This window comes from Odocoileus virginianus, chromosome 1 (genome assembly GCF_023699985.2).
Source record: "Odocoileus virginianus isolate 20LAN1187 ecotype Illinois chromosome 1, Ovbor_1.2, whole genome shotgun sequence".
Classification (NCBI taxonomy): domain Eukaryota; kingdom Metazoa; phylum Chordata; class Mammalia; order Artiodactyla; family Cervidae; genus Odocoileus; species Odocoileus virginianus.
Window position 1 is genome coordinate 87,614,001 of NC_069674.1, and position 22,662 is coordinate 87,636,662.

The following is a 22,662-nucleotide window of genomic DNA, read 5'->3' on the forward strand; positions in this document are numbered from 1 at the left end:
AAACTATGATCATGGGATCCAGTCCCATCATGGCAAATAAATGGGGGAAAAGTAGAAACAATGACAGTTTTTGGGTTCCAAAATTACCATGGATAGTGACTGCAGCCATGAAATTAAAAGACGCTTACTTCTTGGAAGAAAAGATATGATAAACCTAGACAGCATATTCAAAAGCAGAGACATCACTTTGCCGACAAAAGCCCACATGGTCATAGTTTTTCCAGTAGTCATGTAAAGATGTGACAGATGGACCCTGAAGAAGGCTGAGCACTGGAGAAGACTCTTGAGAGTCTCTTGGACAGCAAGGAGATCCAACCAGTCAATCCTAAAGGAAGTCAGCCCTGAATATTCACTGGAAGGACAGATACTGAAGCTCCAATACTTTGGCCATCTGATGTGAAGAGCCAACTCATTGGAAAAGACTCTGATGCTGGGAAAGATTAAGGGCAAGAGGAGAAGGGAGAGACAGAGACTGAGATGGTTAGATGGCATCACTCATCATGATTAAGTGGACATAAATTTGAGCAAACTCCAGGAGATAGTGAAGGACAGGGAAGCCTGGCCTACTGCAGTCCATGGAGTGGTGAAGAGTCAGGTAAGACTTAGTGACTAAACAAGACCAACATATCTTAGCTCAGGGTTTGGCACATAGCAAGTGGTCAATAAACAATAGCTGCTATTATTTACTCCCTAACCATTATTACTTTTGATAGAGTGGAGAGGACTTACATTTAAGATAAAGCTCTTATGGGTAACCACTGATGGACTAGTGGGGAAATTTTTATGCCAGCATGAGTTTAAAATTAAGGAGGCATGCTTTTAGGGAAGGACTTCTCAACCTTTACAACTATTGACATTTGAGGCCAGATAAATCTTTGTTGGGATTGGTGGGATTGCTCTGTGGATTGTAGTATGGTTGGCGGCATCCCTAACATCTATCTGCTAGAAGTCAGTAGCATACACACCCCAGTTGTGAAAATAAAAAATGTCTCCAGACATTGCCACGTGTTCCCCTTCTATGTGTGAGATGGGAGAGGGGTTGCAAAGTCATTCCTGATTGGGAACTACTGATTTAGACTCAAGGGAAAAGTCATATCTTTTAAACGTTTATTATGACCCAGGCACTAAGCTAGATGTTTTCACCAATGTCATCTGACTCTTACAGTAGCCCATGGTATTTGTTTTATTCCTTTATTTTTTTAACCTAGGAGGAAACTGAGGCTTAGAGAAGTTAAACAGTTTCTCAAGATAACAGAGCAAGGTTTCAAACCCAAGACTGTCTGATCCTCAGATCAAAAGTTGGCATGTAGTACATCATAATGTGGTTCATTAAATTGGGGGAATTTCTATATAAACCATCCAGAAAACATTAACTTGAATATAATTTCAAGTAATGGAAAACATTATTACTTTGAGTAATGAAAAATATTAAATGAAAAATGAAAAAAAATGAAAAAAATGAAAAGTAATGAAAAATGAAAAAAGCAGGGCAAAGGCTAATAGAGTTTTGCCAAGAGAATGCACCGGTCATAGCAAACACCCTCTTCCAACAACACAAGAGAAGACTCTACACATGGACATCACCAGATGGCCAACACCAAAATCAGATTGATTATATTCTTTGCAGCCAAAGATGGAGAAGCTCTATACAGTCAGCAAAAACAAGACCAGGTCCTGACTGTGGCTCAGATCATGAACTCCTTATTGCCAAATTCAGACTGAAATTGAAGAAAGTAGGGAAAACCACTAGACCATTCAGGTATGACCTAAATCAACTCCCTTATGACTATGCAGTGGAAGTGAGAAATAGATTTAAGGGACTAGATCTGATAGACAGTGCTTGATGAACTATGGACGGAGGTTCGTGACACTGTACAGGAGACAGGGATCAAGACCATCCCCATGGAAAAGAAACGCAAAAAGGCAAAATGGTTGTCTGAGGAGGACTTACACATAGCTGTGAAAAGAAGAGAAGTGAAAAGCAAAGGAGAAAAGGAAAGATATTCCCATTTGAATGCAGAGTCCCAAAGAATAGCCAGGAGAGATAAGAAAGCCTTCCTCAGTGATCAATGCAAAGAAATAGAGGAAAACAACAGAATGGGAAAAACTAGAGATCTCTTCAAGAAAATTAGAGATACCAAGGGAACATTTCATGCAAAGATGGGCTCAATAAAGGACAGAAATGGTATGGACCTAACAGAAGCAGAAGATATTAAGAAGAGGTTGCAAGAATACACAGAAGAACAGTACAGAAAACATCTTCACAACCCAGATAATCACAATGGTGTGATCATTCACCTAGAGCCAGACATCCTGGAATGTGAAGTGAGGTGGGCCTTAGAAAGCATCACTACGAACAAAGCTAGTAGAGGTGATGGAATTCCAGTTGAGGTATTTTAAATCCTAAAAGATGATACTGTGAAAGTGCTGCACTCAATATGCCAGCAAATTTGGGAAACTCAAATGTGGCAGTGGCCACAGGACTGGAAAAGGTCAGTTTTCATTCCAATCCCAAAGAAAGGCAATCCCAAAGAATGCTCAAACTACCACACAATTGCACTCATCTCACATGATAGCAAGGTAATGCTCAAAATTCTCCAAGCCAGGCTTCAGCAATACGTGAACCGAGAACTTCCAGATGTTCAAGCTGGTTTTAGACAAGGCAGAGGAACAAGAGATCAAACTGCCAACATCTGCTGGATCATCTAAAAAGCAAGAGAGTTCCAGAAAAACATCTACTTCTGCTTTATTGACTATGCCAAAGCATTCGACTGTGTGGATCACAATAAACTGTGGAAAATTCTGAAGGAGATGGGAATACCAGACCACCTGACTCACCTCTTGAGAAACCTCTATGCAGGTCAGGAAGCAACAGAACTGGACATGGAACAACAAACTGGTTCCAAATAGAAAAAGGAGTACACCAAGTCTGAATATTATCACCCTGCTTATTTAACTTACATGCAGAGTACATTATGAGAAACGCTGGGCTGGAAGAAGCACAAGCTGGAATCAAGATTGCTGGGAGAAATATCAATAACCTCAGATATACAGATGAAACCACCCTTATGGCTGAAAGTGAAGAGGAACTAAAAAGCCTCTTGATGAAAGTGAAAGAGGAGAGTGAAAAAGTTGGCTTAAAGCTCAACATTCAGAAAACTAAGATCATGGTATCTGGTCCCATCACTTCATGGGAAATAGATGGGGAGACAGTGGAAACAGTGGCTGACTTTCATTTTGGGGCTCCAAAATCACTGCAGATGGTGATTGCAGCCATGAAATTAAAAGACGCTTACTCCTTGGAAGGAAAGTTGTGACCAACCTAGATAGCATATTAAAAAGCAGAGACATCACTTTGCCAACAAAGGTCCGTCTAGTCAAAGCTATGGTTTTTCCAGTGGTCACGTATGGATGCGAGAGTTGGACTGTGAAGAAAGCTGAGCGCCGAAAAATTGATGCTTTTGAATTGTGGTGTTGGAGAAGACTCTTGAGAGTCCATTGGCCTGCAAGGACATCCAACCAGTCCACCCGAAAGGAGATCAGTCCTGGGTGTTCATTGGAAGGACTAATGCTGAGGCTGAAACTCCAATACTTTGGCCACCTCATGCGAAGAGTTGACTCATTGGAAAAGATCCTGATGCAGGAGGAGAAGGGGACGACAGAGGATGAGATGGCTGGATGGCATCACTGACTTGATGGACATGAGTCTGAGTAAACTCTGGGAGTTGGTGATGGACAGGGAGGCCTGGCATGCTGTGATTCATGGGGTCACAAAGAGTTGGAAACGACTGAGCAACTGAACTGACTAATGAAAAATATGGAGTAATATAAAATATTCCACAATTAATTTTTTTCTACTATGTCACCAATAACCAACAAACATGTTTAAGATGTACCCAAAAATATTTGGCATCAAATGAGAAAAAAGAAGAGAACTATAATAATCTCTAAATATATACACAATATGGCAAAGTACTAATGTCTTCTGAAGATACATATATATGTGATATTTACATAGATATGTGGGCTTCCTAGGTGGCACTAATGGTTAAAAAGACCTGCCTGCCAACACAGGAGACATAAGAGATGTGGGTTTGATACCTGGGTAGGGAAGATCCCCTGGAGGAGGGTATGGCAACTTACTCCAGTATTCTTGCCTGGAGAACCCCATGAACAGAAGAGCCTAGCAGGCAACAGTCCATGGGGTTGCAAAGAGTGAGACATGACAGAGGCAATTTAGCATGTATGCACAAAGAAAATTACCTTATTTAATCAATAAGACAGACACAGAGAGGTTGGTTGAGTAACTTGCTCACAGGACTACACAGCTAGTATATAGAGGAACTGAAGTTTGGCCCAGATTCCAGAGTCCTTGCTGGGAACCACTGAAGTTTGTTACCACTCAGGGTGGGAAGCTGAGCTGTCAAGCTCATTCCCAGATGCAGCTTGAGTCACTGGCTTGACTTGCCCCATCCACCTGATCTAATCTCGAATCTCTCAAGGGATCTGGGTTTCTCTCAAAAATTGCTCCAATCTGGCTGCTCCTATCTTAGGCTAACTTTGGGTCACAGGCACGTCCTCTCATGTCTCCAACCCTTAGGAAGTTTTTCTGCAGTTTTATCAATGACCTTCCAGCAGAAACTAGACAAATGCGTATGATTGCAAATCAGCTCAGTTCATTTCAGGCGCTCAGTCGTGTCCGACTCTTTGCGATCCCATGAATCACAGCATGCCAGGCCTCCCTGTCCATCAGCAACTCCCGGAGTTCACTCAAATTCATGTCCATCGAGTTGGTGATGCCATCCAGCCATCTCATCCTCTGTCGTCCCCTTCTCCTCCTGCCTCCAATCCCTCCCAGCATCAGGGTCTTTTCCAATGAGTCAACTCTTCGTATAAAGTGGCCAAAGTATTGAAGTTTCAGCTTCAGCATCAGTCCTTCCAATGAACACCCAGGACTGATCTCCTTTCGGATGGACTGGTTGGATCTCCTTGCAGTCCAAGGGACTCTCAAGAGTCTTCTCCTACACCACAGTTCAAAAGCATCAATTTTTCGGGGCTCAACTTTCTTCACAGTCCAGTCCACACTAAAAAGAATCACCCAACATTGGTGTGAAGCAAAGTAATATGCAAGTAAATGCACTTGCTCTTGGTTTCCTCCAAGTTGCTTTTCAGCATTTCTTTTTCCTGGCATCCTCTTACTCCTGAACACCCCACTTCAAGCCAGTTCAACATGCTCTAGAGTCCCATTTCTGCAGATTGGTAGAGGTAAACTGCTATATTGTTGATAAGGCTTAAGATAGCCATCCCAAAGGTGTTTCTTTTAAATTATTTTGTTCACTATTTTACTTAGAACACTGTCTGCCAATAGTTGCTGCTACTCCTGTTAGTCACAAAGTCGTGTCTGAATCTTTTGTAACACCATGGACTGTAGCCCACCAGGCTCCTCTGTCCATGGGATTCTCCAGGCAAGAATACTGGAGTGGGTTGCCATTTCCTTCTCCAGGGGATCTTCCTGACCCAGGGATCAAACCCATGTCTCCTGCATTGCAGGCAGATTCTTTACTGCTGAGTCATCAGGGAAGCCCTGCTATTTCTTTTAAATTAGAGGATTGTGATCGATGACTCTCCAATTGCTGACTTTCAGGTCAGTCTGAATAGGTATTGTGCTCTGAGAAGATTTCTGAGTGTCTCTCGACTTGTGTTCCATAATAGCTCCCTAGAATACAGCTTGTAAAATCAGTTTTAGAGACTATGTTCACTAAATCTGAATAATGCCATCAATATAGAGTGTCTTAAAAAAATTTCTATTGTTGTAAAACAAGATCACAGACTTGGAAGGAAACTTAAGAATTATGCACATGATTGCTGGTGAGGAAAATGACTTCTGGTTAAAAGTTTATATTATAAACACAAGTTTAATTTTTTCCAGCCAAATATTTATCTAAAATGACAATAAAATAATTGTTTCAAAAAATGTATATTCATGAAGAGAGGGAGAACAGAAAATTAGACCATAGCAATATGGTTTTGGAAAGTATATGATCTAGGGGTCATAGAATTAATAGAAATAAGAAAGTCAAATTCTAAACCAGAAAACAACCTTATATTTATGCCACAAAATTCTAAAAAGGATCAAAGCCTGGACAAAGAGGATAAAGAGGAGAGGATTAACTGAGCAGAGAAATTCTGTTTCTCAATAATGTTCCCAGTATAACCACATGGCAACTAGACCTTTCCCCTACCACCTCAAAAGACTAGAGATTCATTCCCTGGGTGGAATAAAAGACAAGAGTTCCTGGCCAAGTAGCCACTAGACAGATGTAAAGACAGAGGTTCCCACTGAAAACTGAAAGATCAAGGGAACACTATATGTTGAGGGTTCCCAGCCCTCTCTGCTCAGCTTGGCACTCAGAATGTGGGCAGCCAGGTCTTTATAGTTTAATCCTGTTATATATAAAGATAATAGAATAATAACATTTAGAGGGGGTAAAAGAGCCCTTGGAAATTAAAATCATGAATGTAGTCTAAAATGTAATAATAGAGTTAGAAGAGAATGTTGATGAAATTCTCAGAAAGTAGAGCAACCTGACCAAAAAAAATAGAAAACAGAGAAAATAAAAGAAAATTAGAGAGCCAGTTCAGTAGTTCCACATTTGTGTAGGAGTTCCAGAAAGAGAATGGTAAACATAAAAGAGAAAGAAATCAACAATACACTCCAAGAAAAATTCCCCAAATGGAAAGATATGAGTTTCTCGACTGTAATTTCCCCAAGCTCACCACAATGGTTGAAAACAGACCTGCACCAAAGCACATCACTGTAAAATGTCAGAACACTGTCCTCCAGACAGAACACATGTGCACACACACATCATATTCAAGGATCAGGAATCAGAACTAAGAATGGCTTCAGATTCCTCAAAAGCTACACTGAAAACTACAAAACAGTGGAGTGATGCCTTATCTCTAACTTAGAATTCTACCAACCCAATGAGCCAAAATATTTGTCCAAATATGAGCACTGAATATACACAATTGCAGACATACACAATCTTAAAAAAAAAAAATACCACACAGAACACTTTCTCTGGAAAAGCCACTGGAGAAGGCAGTTGAGAAAAATGTAAGACACACAATACAAAAAACAAGAGGGGGCAAAGGGGGCCCTGGTATGGCTATGAAGGGTGATTAAAACTGTGCACCGAGGTATACAGGGCAGGAAGTCCAGAGTGGAGCACGTCAGAAGGTTCTGGGCATACTTCTTCGAGAAATAAAAGCTCCCGAATGATTCATTGAATAGATCTGGTCAGCTGGGAGAGAGTTTGAGTTGAATAGGTAACAGTAACTAGTAAAAAGTATATTCATTTTTTGGGTTGCAAAACAAATATCACAGACTGGGTGTCTTAACAGAAATTTATTTCCTCATAGCTCTGGAGGCTAGAAGTCCAAGATCAAGGTGCTGGCAAGACCGGTTACATTTTGAGGCCTCTCTCCTTGACTTGTACATGGCCACCTTCTGATACCTTCACGTGACTTCTATCTGTATGCACACATGTCTATTCTCTCTCTCTTTCTCTCTCTCCTCCCCCTCGTCTCTTTCTCTCTCTCCTCCCCCTCACCCTCTCCCTCCTCCCTCCTCCCTCCTATTTTAACTCTCACTCTTGCTCTCTCTCTGTATCCTAATCTCCTCTTCTATGATGACACCAGTCACACTGGATTAGGGCCCACCCTAAAGTCTCCGTCTTAACTTCATTACCTCTATAAAGGTCCTAGTAGCTTCCCTAGCAGCTCAATTGGTTAAGAATCTGCCTGCAACGTAGGAGACCAGGGTTTGATCCTTGGGTCAGGAAGATCCCCTGGAGAAAGAAATGGCAACCCACTCCAGTACTCTTGCGTGGAGAATTCCATGGACAGAGGAGCCTGGTGGGCTACAGTCCGTGGGATTGCAAAATCGGACACGACTATGTGACTTTCACTTTCATAAAGGCCCTATATCCAAATACAGTCCCATTCTGAGACAGTGGGGGTCTAGAACTTCAAAATATAAATTTGGGGGCAGGGAAACAATTCAACCCAGAACAAAAAACTACTTAAAGAATCAAAGGGAAATAAAATCCAGGGAAGTAGAGAAAATCCAATAAAGGGAAAATAGCTAGAGTTTAACACATGGCTTAGCTCTGAAGAGAACGGGTTGTCATAATAACATAGCCAGTGAATATTGATTTAACCAAAATCACAATACTGCCACATTAGGAGAATGGGAAATGGAAAGTATGCCTGTGTATGGAAAGTATGGAAGTGGAGGCAGGAAGGACAAAGCATTAAATCCTCATTTTTGTGGAAACTCAACAGCTATTGTCTAAAGCGGAAAAATCAAGCGGCAGCAATACCCGCATGTGACTTTGAGATATGCAGCTAAACAAAAGATTACTTAAAAAACTAAAAGTTGTTGCATCTGGGTGCTAACAAATGAAGGCAGAGTGTGCAGAAATGTTGCTAATGTATAGAATTAGCTAATTCTTTATTATAATAGGGATACATATAGCTCTGTTAAAAGCATTTTTTTAAAAACAAAGAGTAGGTCCTTAATATTCATTCCGTGCTTACTGTATGTGCTTTGTTCAGTACTTCACAGATGCCATCAAATTTCTTCATCATGACACCCCTTAGTTATGAGGAATAAATATCCCATATATTATATAAGGGGGCTTCCCAGGTGGTGCTAGTGGTATAGAACTCACCTGCCAATGCAGGAGATGTAAGAGATGTGGGTTCAGTCCCTGAGTTGGGAAGATCCCCTGGAGGAGGGCATGGCAACCCACTCCAGTATTCTTGCCTGGGACCCTGGTAATCTCAAGGAGCCTGGTAAACTTACAGTCCACAGGGTCGCAAAGAGTCAGAGACGACTGAGCCAACTTAGCATGCATGCATATTACGGAAGAGGAATCAGAGCTCTAGACAAATATTTGCTAAATATTATCAGCTTACTAGTGACAGGATTATAACTATACCTGAGCTCCCTGTTCAGTATCCAGAGTTCCAGACCTTGCCAGGAATTACTATGTAGCTATTGGGATTATTCTTTGGATTTTCATCTTTCTAAACATTATCTTATTAAATATAGGGCACATTAGTCATTATTTTTTAGCTTCCCAGCACTGAATCATCCTCCCAACAATCCAAGGAATTCGTTATCTAATGAGCCTTGGTAGGTATTAGGAGTTACTCCTCATTAGGCAAAATACTTGCTTTTCTAGATTTCCTGGCAGGTAATGTGTGGACACATGACTAGGCTAGGTTGCAATCCGACACATCCCCTCTGAACGTCAAATCAAGAACTAGTAATGCCACCCAGAGGAAATCATAATTTCAGAAGTCACATGCACTCCAGCCTTCACTGCAGCACTAGTCACAATAGCCAGGACATGGAAGCAACCTAAATGTCCATCAACAGAGGGGTGGATAAGACGTGGTACAATGGAATATTACTCAGCCATAAAAAGAAAGAAACAGGGTCATCTGTAGAGATGTGAATGGACCTAGAGACAGAGTAAAGTCAGTCAGGAAGGAGAAAACAAATTTCACCTGTTAGTGCCTATATGTGGAATCTAAAAAAAATGGAACAGATGATCTTATTTGCAAAGAGAAATTGAGACACAGCTGTAGGGGACAAGTGTATGGACACCAAGCGGGGAGGGGGAGGGAAGCGGGTGGGGTGAGTTGGGAGACTGGGACTAACATACACACTACTGTGCATAACACAGGTAGCTGCCGAGAGCCCACTGCGTGACACAGCGACTCCGCTCAGAGCCCGGGGCGACCTCAGTGGGGAGGCAAGCCAAAAGAGAGGGGGTGTGTGCATCTGTAGAGCTGACTCACTCTGCTGTACAGTGGAAGCTAACACAACACTGGAAAACAACTATACTCCAAGAAAAATTTAAAAATCAGGAACAAGTAATGCAAAGAGGCAGAGACAGTTTTGTGTTAAATCTGGTGGTGGCAGAGAAGGAGACAGCAGTGGAAATGGTGGCAGCAGGAATGGGGGACAGGAAAACAGCAGCACAGGTTGGGGCTTCTCTTGCTGATTGGCAAGTCAACAGTGCACGCGGAAGCCGCTTCTGTGATATGGCTTTGGCCGTGGCTTCCATGATCCCAAGAATTTTCTACACTTGGTTCCTAAACTACTTAATATTCACCCAGTATCATTTCAATATATTACTTTCCTGCTTAACTCAGCTAAAGCATGCTTCTGTTAACTGAACTGCTGTTTCCTGTAATTAGCACCTTTGCAAAGTGAAAGTTCAACTTGGCAGACCTAGCTATGATGCTTAAAAAAAAAAAAAAAAAACCAGAAGCTGAAGAAACAAAACTTACAAACTATTTTTGAAGGAACAAAAAAGTATCATATTAAGTAAAATATTATCATTACCCTCCCCAAACTTATAATTTATGATCCGTTACATGACTTTTGTGATTAACTGACAAAATGGAAATATTATATTTATTAGAAAATATTAGAATTTTTATGTACACATTTTTCCATTCAACAAATACTCGTGGAGCAGCTACTGTGTGCCAGCCCTGTGTTAAATTCAGTGGTATAGCTATGAAAAAAAACAGACAAAACCCCTGTCTCTTTTCCTAGCAGGGAAAGAGAAAACAAATAATACTTACAATAAATAAATTGTGTATTATGGAATCAGTTGATAAATGCTATGGGAAAAAAAATAAAGCATGGAAATTCGGGTGCCAACAGGGAGATAATGTATTTCAAATGGGCTGGTCAGGAAGACCTCACAGAGCAGGTAATATCTGAACAAATTCTTGATGAGGAAAAGGGAGTGGGCCGTGAGAATATCTATGCAGAAGCACTTGAAGACTAGCCAGTGTATATAAGTCCAGAGATAATAGGGTGTCGTTGGGTCAGCAAGTTAGGGAGACAAGAGGTATTAAGGTCAGAGAGGTAAGCTGGCAGCCTACATGTGCAGAGCCTTTAGGCTACTGAAAGAACTCCGCTGAAAATAATAGGTAACTATTAGAGATTTTGAGTAGAAGAGTAACATGTTTTGACTTAGATTTCCACAGATCACTCTGTTTACTGTTTTTGAGGGATTCTCATTGAGGAATAATTTTGTACCCCAGGGAGCATTTGACAGTGCCTAGAAACATTTTTAGTTGTTGCTTCTGGGAAGAAATCTGATATATAGTGTGTAGAGGCCAGGGATGCTGCTAAATATCCCCAAATGCACAATACCACCCCCACAATCAAGAATGATCCAGTTCAGAAGGTCGGTAGTATCAGAGTTGAAAAATCTGGGGGATTTAAAGACCCCTAGACCAGAGATTAAATGACATGATACAATTCTGAAAAAGTCTATAATTATGTGTTATTTAAAGGGGTATATTATTGTATTTTGATATTGTAATTACAATAGTCCCTAAATTTACTTGAAATTCTTAAGTATTGGGAACAATTTTAATAATATACACTGAATTATATAGGAGAAAAAAAAGAAAAATTTCAGTATACTTTTAGGATTTATAAGTTCATATATATGGTGTTCCTGTCCAATAAGTGAACATGATGCATTCATTTGGATCAGTTTAAAATGTATATGATACTTGGAAATAAAATCTACACTTTAAAAACATTGAGAAATAACTGTCTTTGTACAATGCAAATAGATCATCATTTTCATGTTTTTCCCTCTTTATTCCATGTTCTTGATATTTTTATATACATCTCCCCCCCCCAAAAACAGGTTACATTTTTTGGATTGTAACTAGATACATTGTTGTTTAGTTGCTATCCGTGTCTGACTCTTTTGTGATCCCATGGACTATGGCCTGCCAGGCTCCTCTGTCCATGGGATTCTTCAGGCAAGAATACTGGAGTGGGCTGCCATTTCCTTCTCTAGGGGATCTTCCCAGCCTAGGTATAGAACCCACCTTCTGCACTGGCAGGCGGATTCTCTACCACTGAGCCACCTGGGAAGCAACTAGATACATGGTGTATATGAATTTCACAACCACACAGTGAAATCTTATTTAGGTTACTTTTTTGAGGAGGTTTTAAATATTTGGTAAAATATAATTCTTTCAACAGAGTGTACATAAGAGAGATAATTAATATTGCACTGAGATAACAGAAACACATAAGAGCCCAAAGTATGAGGAATGTATGCTGGTTCATTTTATTCATTAATTTCTCATATGCTCTACCACAGGGTTTGTGCTGCTCTAAAGAGTTTTTTGGAACAAAGTATGGCATGTATAAATGAATAAGTAAATGTATATATACCTAAACCTGATTAAAGGAACCAACTAAACTTTCATGAGGCAAAGCATGTTGTGAAAACTACCTGAAAAAAAAAGTATTGCCGCTCAAAGAGTTCTTTACAAATATTTAAAACTGTACATTACAAATAATTATTTGACTTTTCAAATTGTGACTTGCTAGTTTTGTACATCAATATACCTTCCTAAAATACACACACATGTGCCCTTTACCAAATTTGCAATGTGTGCTGCCTGTCTGGCAGATAGGGAAAAACAACACATCTTTATGGCACAGAAGAATGAGCTCACTCTTTCTCGCAGTGATTTTGCTTATTTTAGTGTGGAAGATGTTGTTGTAAATATTTTCATTACTTTTTAGATGGTGAAGTATGACTTTGTCAGAAGATGTATTTTCATTTAAATTTACTTTGTAAGAGTTGTCAACTATTCAGTTTTTGCTATGTGGTAGAAACTCAGATTGTATTTTGGCTAGTTCCTTGGTGAGGCATTATACACAGGTTTCTCATCAAATGCTTACTGTAATTTGTGATAAATAGAATATACCCAAGTACTGCTAGGTCTTCCAGAAATAGAAAGACACTCACATTGTGGCACTATTATACACTCATTATTAAACATCTGTTTAAAAAAAAGCTCTTGAGAAAATGAGCCAAAACACAAATAGATCAAATGTATACAGACCATCTGAAACTGTAGTACAACATGCAAATCACTTAGATCACTCATCCGAGCAGACCCAGATTCTCAGGAAAGCTAGAAAAGATGAACTGTGACCTAAAATTCCCTCAGTCAGGCTCACTGGAAGATGAGACAAGAGAGAGTGTTTTGAAGGCTTCAGTTTATATACATCTAGGAGCAGTTGCCTCTCACTAATTACATCAGTGGAGGTGAGAGAAAGATGACTCAGAAAGAGAGTTGCTGCAGAACTGGTGAAAATCCACACAATACAAGGAGAAAGCTAGCCCTTGGAGATCATAATGGAGGAAGCAGGATAGCTTGAACAAACCTAGGAGAGTTGGGGCATTGCAAATCTTAGAAACAACTTGTACTTATTTAATTTGTTGGTTCAGGGTCAGACTAGAAGCTCCAATTTTATCACCCATTGCATAATAATGGGGAGAAGTGTGCACCCTTTGAGCATGTTCGGCTCCAAACACACCAAACCACACTCATTCATTGTCTCCCCAAACCACTGCTTTCTCTCATTCCATTCCAGGTAGTGCAACCACAATGCCCTCACCAGGAATATCACTTCAGTTCAGTTCAGTCACTCAGTCGTGTCTGACTCCTTGTGACACCATGAATTGCAGCATGCCAAGCCTCCCTGTCCATCACCAACTCCCAGAGTTTACTCAAACTCATGCCCATCGAGTCGGTGATGCCATCACCAGGAGTATAGCCACTCCCTAATTCTATCTCTAGAGCAGGTACCATCATATTCATTGTTATATTCTATCAGTAGCCTAAAACAAGTACAGAATAAACCATATTAGATAGTATGCTTTTGACTATAAGTAATCTCTAAGCTCAACTCAAGAAAGTGAAATCACTTAGTCGTGTTCGACTCCTTGCGACCTCATGGACTGTAGCCTACCAGGCTCCTCCATCCATGGGATTTTCCAGGCAAGAGTACTGGAGTGGGTTGCCGTTTCCTTCCCCAGGAGATCTTCCCAACCCAGGGTTTGAACTCGGGTCTCCCACATTGTAGGCAGACGCTTTACCATCTGAGCCACCAGGGAAGTCAAACTCAACTCAAGCTGGCACATAAATTAAAATACTCATTATCTCACATATCTAGCAGTCCAGAAGTTGTAAGAGCCTCAAATCTCAGTGATTCTCTGAGCTCTGCTTTTCTCACAGCTGGATACAGCTCTGGTTGGATACACCCATCAGTTGGAAGGATGGCTTCTGGCTTATAAGCCAGGCCAGAAAATGTCCAGAGGAAACAGTGGACCTCTCTTCCAGTGCTCTTTGAGGAATAAGGAAACCTTTCACAGAAGTCTCCCAGGAGCTACCTCCAATGTCTCTATTGCAACAATTGGATTCTGAGCCCATTCATTGACTAGCCACTCACAAGGAGGATGGGGTTATCCTGACTGGTTTAAACAGTTTAGGCTCCACCCTTTGGAAGTGGGAATGGGACCACCTACCTGAGTAACAACAAGTGTGTACTAAACTTAAAACACAAACTCAGATTCTGCTATACAGGTAAAGGAAAATAATGGATAATGAATTGACAACCGATAAAATGATCAGTACATTTGCCTCCACAAAACTGTTGATTGAATAAACGAATAAACAAAAAAGATGTGTTCATTTAATTTTACTATTTTGTGCCTTAGTTGTTCCTAAACAGAGGGTAGGAAATAAATCTAAGAACATTTATTTATGTTCTACAATAATGTAAGAAAAATGCTGGTCACAGATTCAAACCATTGTTAGCAAAACATTACAATTCTAAATATTGATGTTCATTTGTCAATGTTGATGTTTTTCACCAAGATTCTCCATATCGTTTCTATACTGGCATAGTAACTTCCTGATAGTAGTTCACCCAGAGTAATCTAGATTGTAAAGTAAACTAATAATCACATTTTTCCATAGGGATTTTGATGAAGTACTATCATAGCTAACATGCCCATTAGAGTTTTAGATGCTGAATAAGACTTTAATTTTTTATGGAGTGTGAATACTCCAACAACTTAGCAACCAGTCAACTGCTGATCAACACAAAAATTCACATTGGCTTATTCACTCATCTCATGACCACTTAAAATTTATTTGAATATGATATCTTTTCAGGATTACACGGAATTGTTGTTCAGTTGCTAAGTCATGTCTTACTCTTTGTGACCCCATGGACTGCAGCACTCCAGGCTTCCCTGTCCTTCAATATCTCCCAAAGTTTGCTCAATTTCATGCCCATTGACTTGGTGATGATGCCGTCTAACCATCTGAATAAGTCTATTTTTAAAGAACAAAGTTAAGTGATGGCTATTTGGGAAAGAATATAGTTTGTTAAGCATAAACAACCAAAAACTAGAAGAGAATTTAGCCCTTCTGTTGCACCCTTTCTCCACCAATCCCTCTTCAAAACCGAAGTACAAGTTGACAGTGTGTATAATCCTTTCCTATGTATATAATGCATCTGTACGTCAACTGTATGAAAATTCAGTGACTGCCTGAAGGTGGGATGGTGTCCACTATAAGAGAGCCAAAAAAAATATTAAAAATCCCTAATCACACCTCTCCCTTTAGACATACTGCCAACATTTGTACATGTTCTTTCCTTCAAAGCTGAACACTGAACACCACAAGGAACACACATGAAAAACAATGATTAGTCACTTTTGCCATGCTTGATGAGTTCCATCTTTTTCTAATTGGAGGTCACACACTGTGACCCAGGATAATTTTTGGCAGAGTGTTTAAAAGTTTTGAACTTGTATGCCCTTAAGTAGTTTTTGCACTTTCCATTTCACTTGTTAGCTGCCTGGGCCTTGAAGGTATTTGTGCTTGTTCTCCTAGAAATTATTTCAAGCTTATGCAACTTACCCTGGCACTTAATACTAGTAGAACTTTTTTCCATTTTCCACTTAGTTGGTTAAAAAAAACAGACAAATTGCAATGTAATATTGAAATACTTCCATAAACATGACTGCCTAAAGATTCGGTGCTGTGAATCTGGACTATTGCTTGACAAGCAGACTACTACTGAAAACTCAAATCATTATTTTTTAATCAGCTGGTGTTTGAAAGTTTAAATTTAGAATGCTAATACTGGATCATCAATTTATAATGAACAAGATACAAGCAGTTGGAAAGTCAAACTTCAGAAAATTGAGAAAGACTGACTAGCTAACTATAGTGATTTGGCTTGAATTTTCGTTCACTCCCACTCCTTGAAGAGAGCTTGGAAGTCCAGTCAGACCCCACTCCAGAGGAGGCAGTGGGAAGTCTCTGCCAACTAGCCCTGACCTCTGAGAGCAGTTTCAAGGGCCACACTCAGTGACCTTGATGAGCATTCCTGGCAGCTGGTGACACGGTGGCTTAGTTCCTGGCACTTCCTGAAGAAGCTAGATCAGCTTGGGAGGTAATCAGTCCCTCACATGACAGGACAATGTGTGTGAGTTCTGGGGAATGCATGCAGGACCTTTGGAGAAATGTTGATCTAGGGCACCCAAAGGGCAGTCTGCCAAGGCGAGGAGATGCTCAGATGTAAGAACGACTGGGATACAAGGTTAGGGGAGATCTGGAGTGGCCAGCAAAGAGGAATCAGAGTTGGAGAAACCTAGCAGAGGGGGCTCTGGAATAATCAAATGGGAGAAAACCATAAACTCTGAGAAATGGGAGAAAACAATAAACCAGTGGGTGCAAACTGAATAAGAACTTTGCTTTTCCTTGGCCTTTCCACTGCCTCCACACTTCTCCATTCCATACTCACTTGAGAAGGCTGGGGCAGAGGCGCCAGGCAAGAAAACAAGCAACCACATCCCCTTGCTGATGAAGAAGGCAGATGGCCATCCGCAGTCAGCCCTAGCTGAATAAGAGAGGAGAGATGGGGGATGTCTCGTTTATGAATTAATATATTCATCTCCACATTCTCATTTCTGAACTGAGACTATGACTACGGCTTAAAATGGACTGAAAGTTCCTGAACTACAAAAAAGAGAGGAAAAAAGTCATGAGACTGCACAGGTTTTCTTCCAGGAAACTGGGAAGCAGCAGCTTACACTGAACAGTTTTGAAAGAACATGGGAGGAAAAAGTAAAACTCTCATCTGACAATGTCTCACAAATCGACCTATTCAATATGCACGTGTGCAAAGTCACCTCAATTGTTTCTGGCTATTTGCGACCCTGTGGACTGTAGCCCGCCAGGCTCCTCTGCCCATGAGGATTCCCCAGCCAAGAGCACTGGAGTGGTAGCCATGCCCTCCTCCAGGGGATCTTCCCAACCCAGGGATCAAACCCACGTTTCTTAAGTCTTCAGCTTTGGCAGGCAGATTCTTTACCACTAGTGCTATACCACTTTGTACATACATATAGTTTCTTACCTACATTAAAATTAGAAGTATAAAATATTAATACTTTTAATGATCAGTTCTATTAAAAACATGAAATTAAGATTGTAGTTTAATCATAGAGCCACGTAAAGATCAAATATCATACTACCTTGTTATGATGTAGCCATAAGTATTTTAATTTCTTAAACCTGGAAAGATCAATGACCTCTGTCAGCTCCCTAGAAAGGAAAAGAGAAAGTGAGTGTTAGCAACAATTAATTTATTCATGTCTAAAGTTGCTTATATAGTATGACTTGGGGAGAATTGAAAAGGCCTCTTTCTGTCCTTTCAAAATTATTGGCACATTTATACAAGCTAATTTACTACATTCCACCTTTAAAACTTCATTCTTGGGTCAGTTAAAGCAAATACTAAAAGGAGAGAAATTTATCACATTAGTAGAAGTTATACCTCATTATGACTGAATTTATTGGGACCTTCATTTTAAAAGACTTCACTGAGGAGAGGCCAGAGGAACAAAAGTAAGGGCAGAAGACACCAGACCTAAGGTCAGTGTGGGAAATAGCATTGGCTCCTGCTTCAACACTGCCTACCCAATCTTTAGTTTGAGCTTGTCCAGATCTTGGCCAGACTGGATTTAAGACATGGAAACTGCAGGACCCAAAGAGGCAGAGAGTGCATGAAGGGTTTTATTCTCCCATTGTTGTTTATAATACGTGTGTGCGCTAAGTCACTTCAGTCATGTTCAACTCTTGTGACCTCATGGACCATAGTCCACCAGGCTTCTCTGTCCATGGGATTCTTTACCACTGAGTCACCAGAGAAGTCCATAATTTTTAATATTTTGCCACATTTATGTTCTCTCTCTTATCTGTATACACAATTTACCTATTAGCTAGTTAATAAGTTTCTTGGTGAATCGTTTGAAAATAAGTTGCAGACATGACTCCAGGGCTTTGATTCATAAATACTTCAGCACACGCATCCCTCAAATAAGGACTTTCTCCTGCTTAACCACCATACCAATATCAAACCTAAGAAAATTAAAATTGAATTCAACAATATCATCTAATACACTGCTATTCATATTCAAATTGTTCCTGTTGTCCCTACATTTCTTTTATAGATTTTTTGCTTGTTTAAACCCAGAATTGCATTAACACTGATGCATTGGTATAACCCATTTTCAGTTGGTATAACCCATTGTTGTTTGTTGTTTAGTTGCTCAGTCGTGTCCGACTCTTTGTGACCCCATGGACTGCAGCATGCCAGGCTTCCCTGTCCTTCACTGTCTCCCAGAGTTTGCTCAGATTCATGGCCATTGATTTGGTGATGCCATCCAATTATCTGCTGCCCCCTTTTCCTCCTGCCCTCAGTCTTTCCCAGCATCAGGGTCTTTTCTAATGGGTCAGTTCTTCACATCAGATGGCCAAAGGATTGGAACTTCAGCTTCAGCTTCAGTATCAGTCCTTCCAATGAATATTCAGGATTGATTTCCTTTAGGATTGACTGGTTTGATCTCCTTCCAATGAATATTCAGGGAAGTCCAAGGGACTCTCAAGAGTCTCACAATATGAAGGCATCAATTCTTTGACAGTCAGCCTTCTTTATATCCAACTCTCACATCCATACATGACTATTGGAAAAACTATAGCTTTCACTATACAGACCTTTTTTGGCAATGCTATCTCTTGCTTTTTAATATGCTGTCTAACTTGGTCATAACTTTTCTTCCACGGAGCAAATGTCTTTTAATTTCATGGCTGCAGTCAACATCTGCAGTGATTTTGGAGGTCAAGAAAATAAAATCTGTCACTCTTTCCACTTTTCCCCCATCTATTTGCCATGAAGTGATGGCACCAGATGTCATGATCTTAGTTTTTTAGAATGTTCAGTTTTAAGCCAGATATTTCACGCTCCTCTTTCACCCTCACAAGAGGCTCTTTAGTTCCTCTTCACTTTCTGCCATTAGAGTGGTATCTTCTGCATATCTGAGGTTGTTGATATTTCTCCCGGCAATCTTGATTCCAGCCTGTGGTTCATTCAGCACAGCAGTTCGCATGATATACTCTGTATAATCCCATTAGTCTTCCTAAATTAAAAATAGTCACCTTCTCTCCTTTATTGCCTTCAATGTTTACTTTCTGAAGAGTCCAGGACAGTTGTCTGATAGAATTTCTCATATTCTTGATTGGTCTCATTGCTTCCTCATGATTAAATTTAAGGCAGATCATTTTTTAGTTAGAACAGTGGTAATTACTACACCACGTCAGGAGGCAAAATGATGCCACTTTGTCCCATTCTTTGTGAAGGTTGTGTGTGTATGCTTAGTCACTAAGTTGTGTTCGACACTTTGCAACCCCATGGACTGTAGCCCTATAGGCTCCTCTCTCCATGGGAGTCTCCAGGCAAGAACACTGGAATGGGCTGCCATGCCCACCTCCAGGGGATCTTCCTGACCCAGGGATCTCTTACGTCTCCTGCACTGGCATGCAGATTCTTTACCACTGAGCCACCTGTTCACCCTGTTGGTGAAGCTAAGTTCAGTGATTTGGTTAAGGCTGTATTTTCCAGTTCTCTTCACTGTGAAAGTATTTACAAATTTTATCATTGAAAAGCAATATCTGGGGCAAAATTCTGAGTGATTTGACATTGGACATACTGCAAAATGATCACCAGATGAAATCCAGTTGCTGAAACCATACAAAGTTAATACAATACTATTCACTGTATTCTCATACATTCCATCCCCAAAACTTACTTATTTTACAACTGAAAGTTTGTACCTCTTGATCATGTTTACCTATTTCATGCCCCACCCCCAAATCCCTCTCCCCTCTGGTAACTGCCAACCTGCAGAGAACAGATTGGTGGTTTCTCAATAACTATTTATTCAATGGCTTTAGCTTTGATTAATAATATGGACCTGAATCAGTACATTTGGGATTATGACATGGTAATTTTTCTAATCCTCTCATTCTTCTTACATTTATTAGCTGGTCCTTGGTAAAAAAAAAGATCTGCTTCTCCTCTTTCTTTCTTCATTCCTTCTCATCTCCATCCTTCTCAGATTTGAAGAGCTTTTTCTTAAACTTTCATCATTGTTTTTATTATTCTCAGGTTATCCCAAACAGAAGGCTTTTCAAGTGGACCACCTTGTCCTCTCAACAGGCACCATTAGTCTTCATGCACTTCCCTGACACAACAAAATATTCTGGGCTCCTTCAAAGCACCCTGTAATATACTTGCATACATAACGCATTCCCCTCTTTCACTGAAGATGTGCAGCTAATTTCTGGGATGGCACATTGGACACTGATTGCACTGGACCACAATGCAACAGCTGGACAACAGCTCCATTTTTTTTTTCCTGTGAAAAACAAAGCCGCCATAACGTGGTAGCAGAGAAACTCAAGCCCCATCTAGAGTGTTTCTACAAGGGTTCCCAGAAAAGTTATTTTCATATATTAATGCTATAAAATATCAACTGTGTCACATCACTGTCAAATTAATTTTCTTATAATAGTTGTACTGACACTCTGCTATAGGTAGTATAATAAAATGGCTCTCTTTTAAGGAGAATTTAACTTAAGTCAGAAAAGGTTTATTTTGCATATAAATTTGTCCTAAATTAATAAGAGGCTATTACATTTTAAGGTGAGGCCAGCGGAAGACAACAATAGAAACTCTGCTACTAACGAAGACAATGACTCATGCTGACAATGATACATCAGCTCTGTTGTTACAGTGTATGTTCTCCATGATTTCTCAAGGAAACTTTGACATGATCCTTTCCATTTTCCAAGGGCAACAAGACTTAGGCAAATAACCTAATTCACCCAGTTTATTGGCATCTGGACTGTGAAACATTTTTTATACCTAGATGTATTAAATTATAACAGTATTCTTAGGATACAAAATGTATTTTTCTTGAATTGAGAAGACCACTAATTATCCACTGTCATAAAATCAATATTTCCATTTTTCTAGTGTTTTAAAGCTTTTCTTATTGTTATCTACTTATCCTAATGATCAATAGTGTACAGTTGTTAAAATCATGAAAGGTTTAGAGATGCAATTTTTTGAAGACAAAAAAAATATTTATTGTTACTGTAAGACAAACTGGTCTATAGAGAGGATCAAAGCATGATCTTAAGTTTGTCAGAATTGCCTACCACACTTGCTGCATTCTAAAAAGTTTATTTTTTAAAATCTTAAATTTGTTAGCTATTCAGTCTCTTACTACGAAGAGATTCAGGGTCATTACAAAGATAACTATTATTCACGGCACTAATGAACTAAAACATATTAATATTTAACAAAAGAAATATGTTTATTAATAAAAGATTTCCTCAAATCACCAGAGAAAAAGTGATTAACTTCATTGATAAAGTAGGACGTTTTCTTTAAAAAGTAGCTAAGTTCTGAATATTAAGTACAAGTAGAAATATGCTGTCTCTTTTAAAATAATACATGGAATTCACAAAGATCTAAAGGTATGAAAGAGGAGAAAGAAAAGTTAGGAATATGATCATTGTTATGAAAATGCCCAGTGTAACTACATAGGCATCACTGGTGCACTAGTAAAACCTGTGCTCTCAGCACCCAGCTGAGCACATACTCCACCTTCCATCTGGGTTCCACCCCAGGCACTGTGACTTGCTCTGAAGAAGAAGGACTCACTTTGCTGCCTGCCACGTTGAGAAGTCAGAGTGGAATCAAAGGAAATTGTCACATAAGGGAGAAGTTCTCCCACTTACCAGTAAAATTACTATGAAGGTTATTGGCTAGTGGTTATAGTATAATGGGGGCTATCATTTTAGTACAGTGGCATAATGAGTCGTTATCCTTTAGTCTCAGTTGCAATACTAACTGCACTAATGCTGATTGTTTATTGTGTACCAGACCCTTCCCTACTCTCAATTAACTCAGTTAATCTTCACAATGACCCTGTGAAGCAGGTAGTACTGTTATACGTAGGCAATAGGTTTGCCAGATAAAATATAGGATCCACAGTTACATATGCATTTCAGAGAAACAACAAATGTCCCAATGTGATGTGGGACATATTTATACTAAAAAAATTATATTCATTTGTTTCCTTGAAATGCACATGTAACTGGTATTCTATATTTATATTGGCTAAACTGACCACCTTAATAGGTTTATGACATGCACAGGATCATCCAGTTGGAAGAGAGAGAACTGGGATTCAAACTCAGCCTGACTCCATAATCTTTGTTTTTATCCATTTCAGGATCCTGCCTCTCCAATAGAGACTGTGAATGCCAACAAACATGGGCTACTTGCCAGTCCACACAAGGGGAAAACAATGGAAG

The 22,662-nt window shown here is 39.8% G+C and overlaps 1 protein-coding gene across 3 annotated transcripts in view; it reads right to left on the reverse strand.

The window, feature by feature from the left end:
- Positions 1 to 22,662, reverse strand: part of LRRC72 (leucine rich repeat containing 72) — a 52,056-nt gene that overhangs the window by 22,355 nt on the left and 7,039 nt on the right. For 2 of the 3 annotated variants that reach the window (XM_070470630.1, XM_070470613.1), the window contains exons 3-4: positions 17,472 to 17,541; positions 16,742 to 16,837 (exon numbers count right to left, since the gene is read on the reverse strand). In XM_070470630.1, the coding sequence (XP_070326731.1) occupies positions 16,742 to 16,837; positions 17,472 to 17,541 (166 nt within the window). The remainder of the gene's footprint in view (positions 1 to 16,741; positions 16,838 to 17,471; positions 17,542 to 22,662) is intronic. The other variant, XM_070470619.1, reaches the window with a different exon arrangement.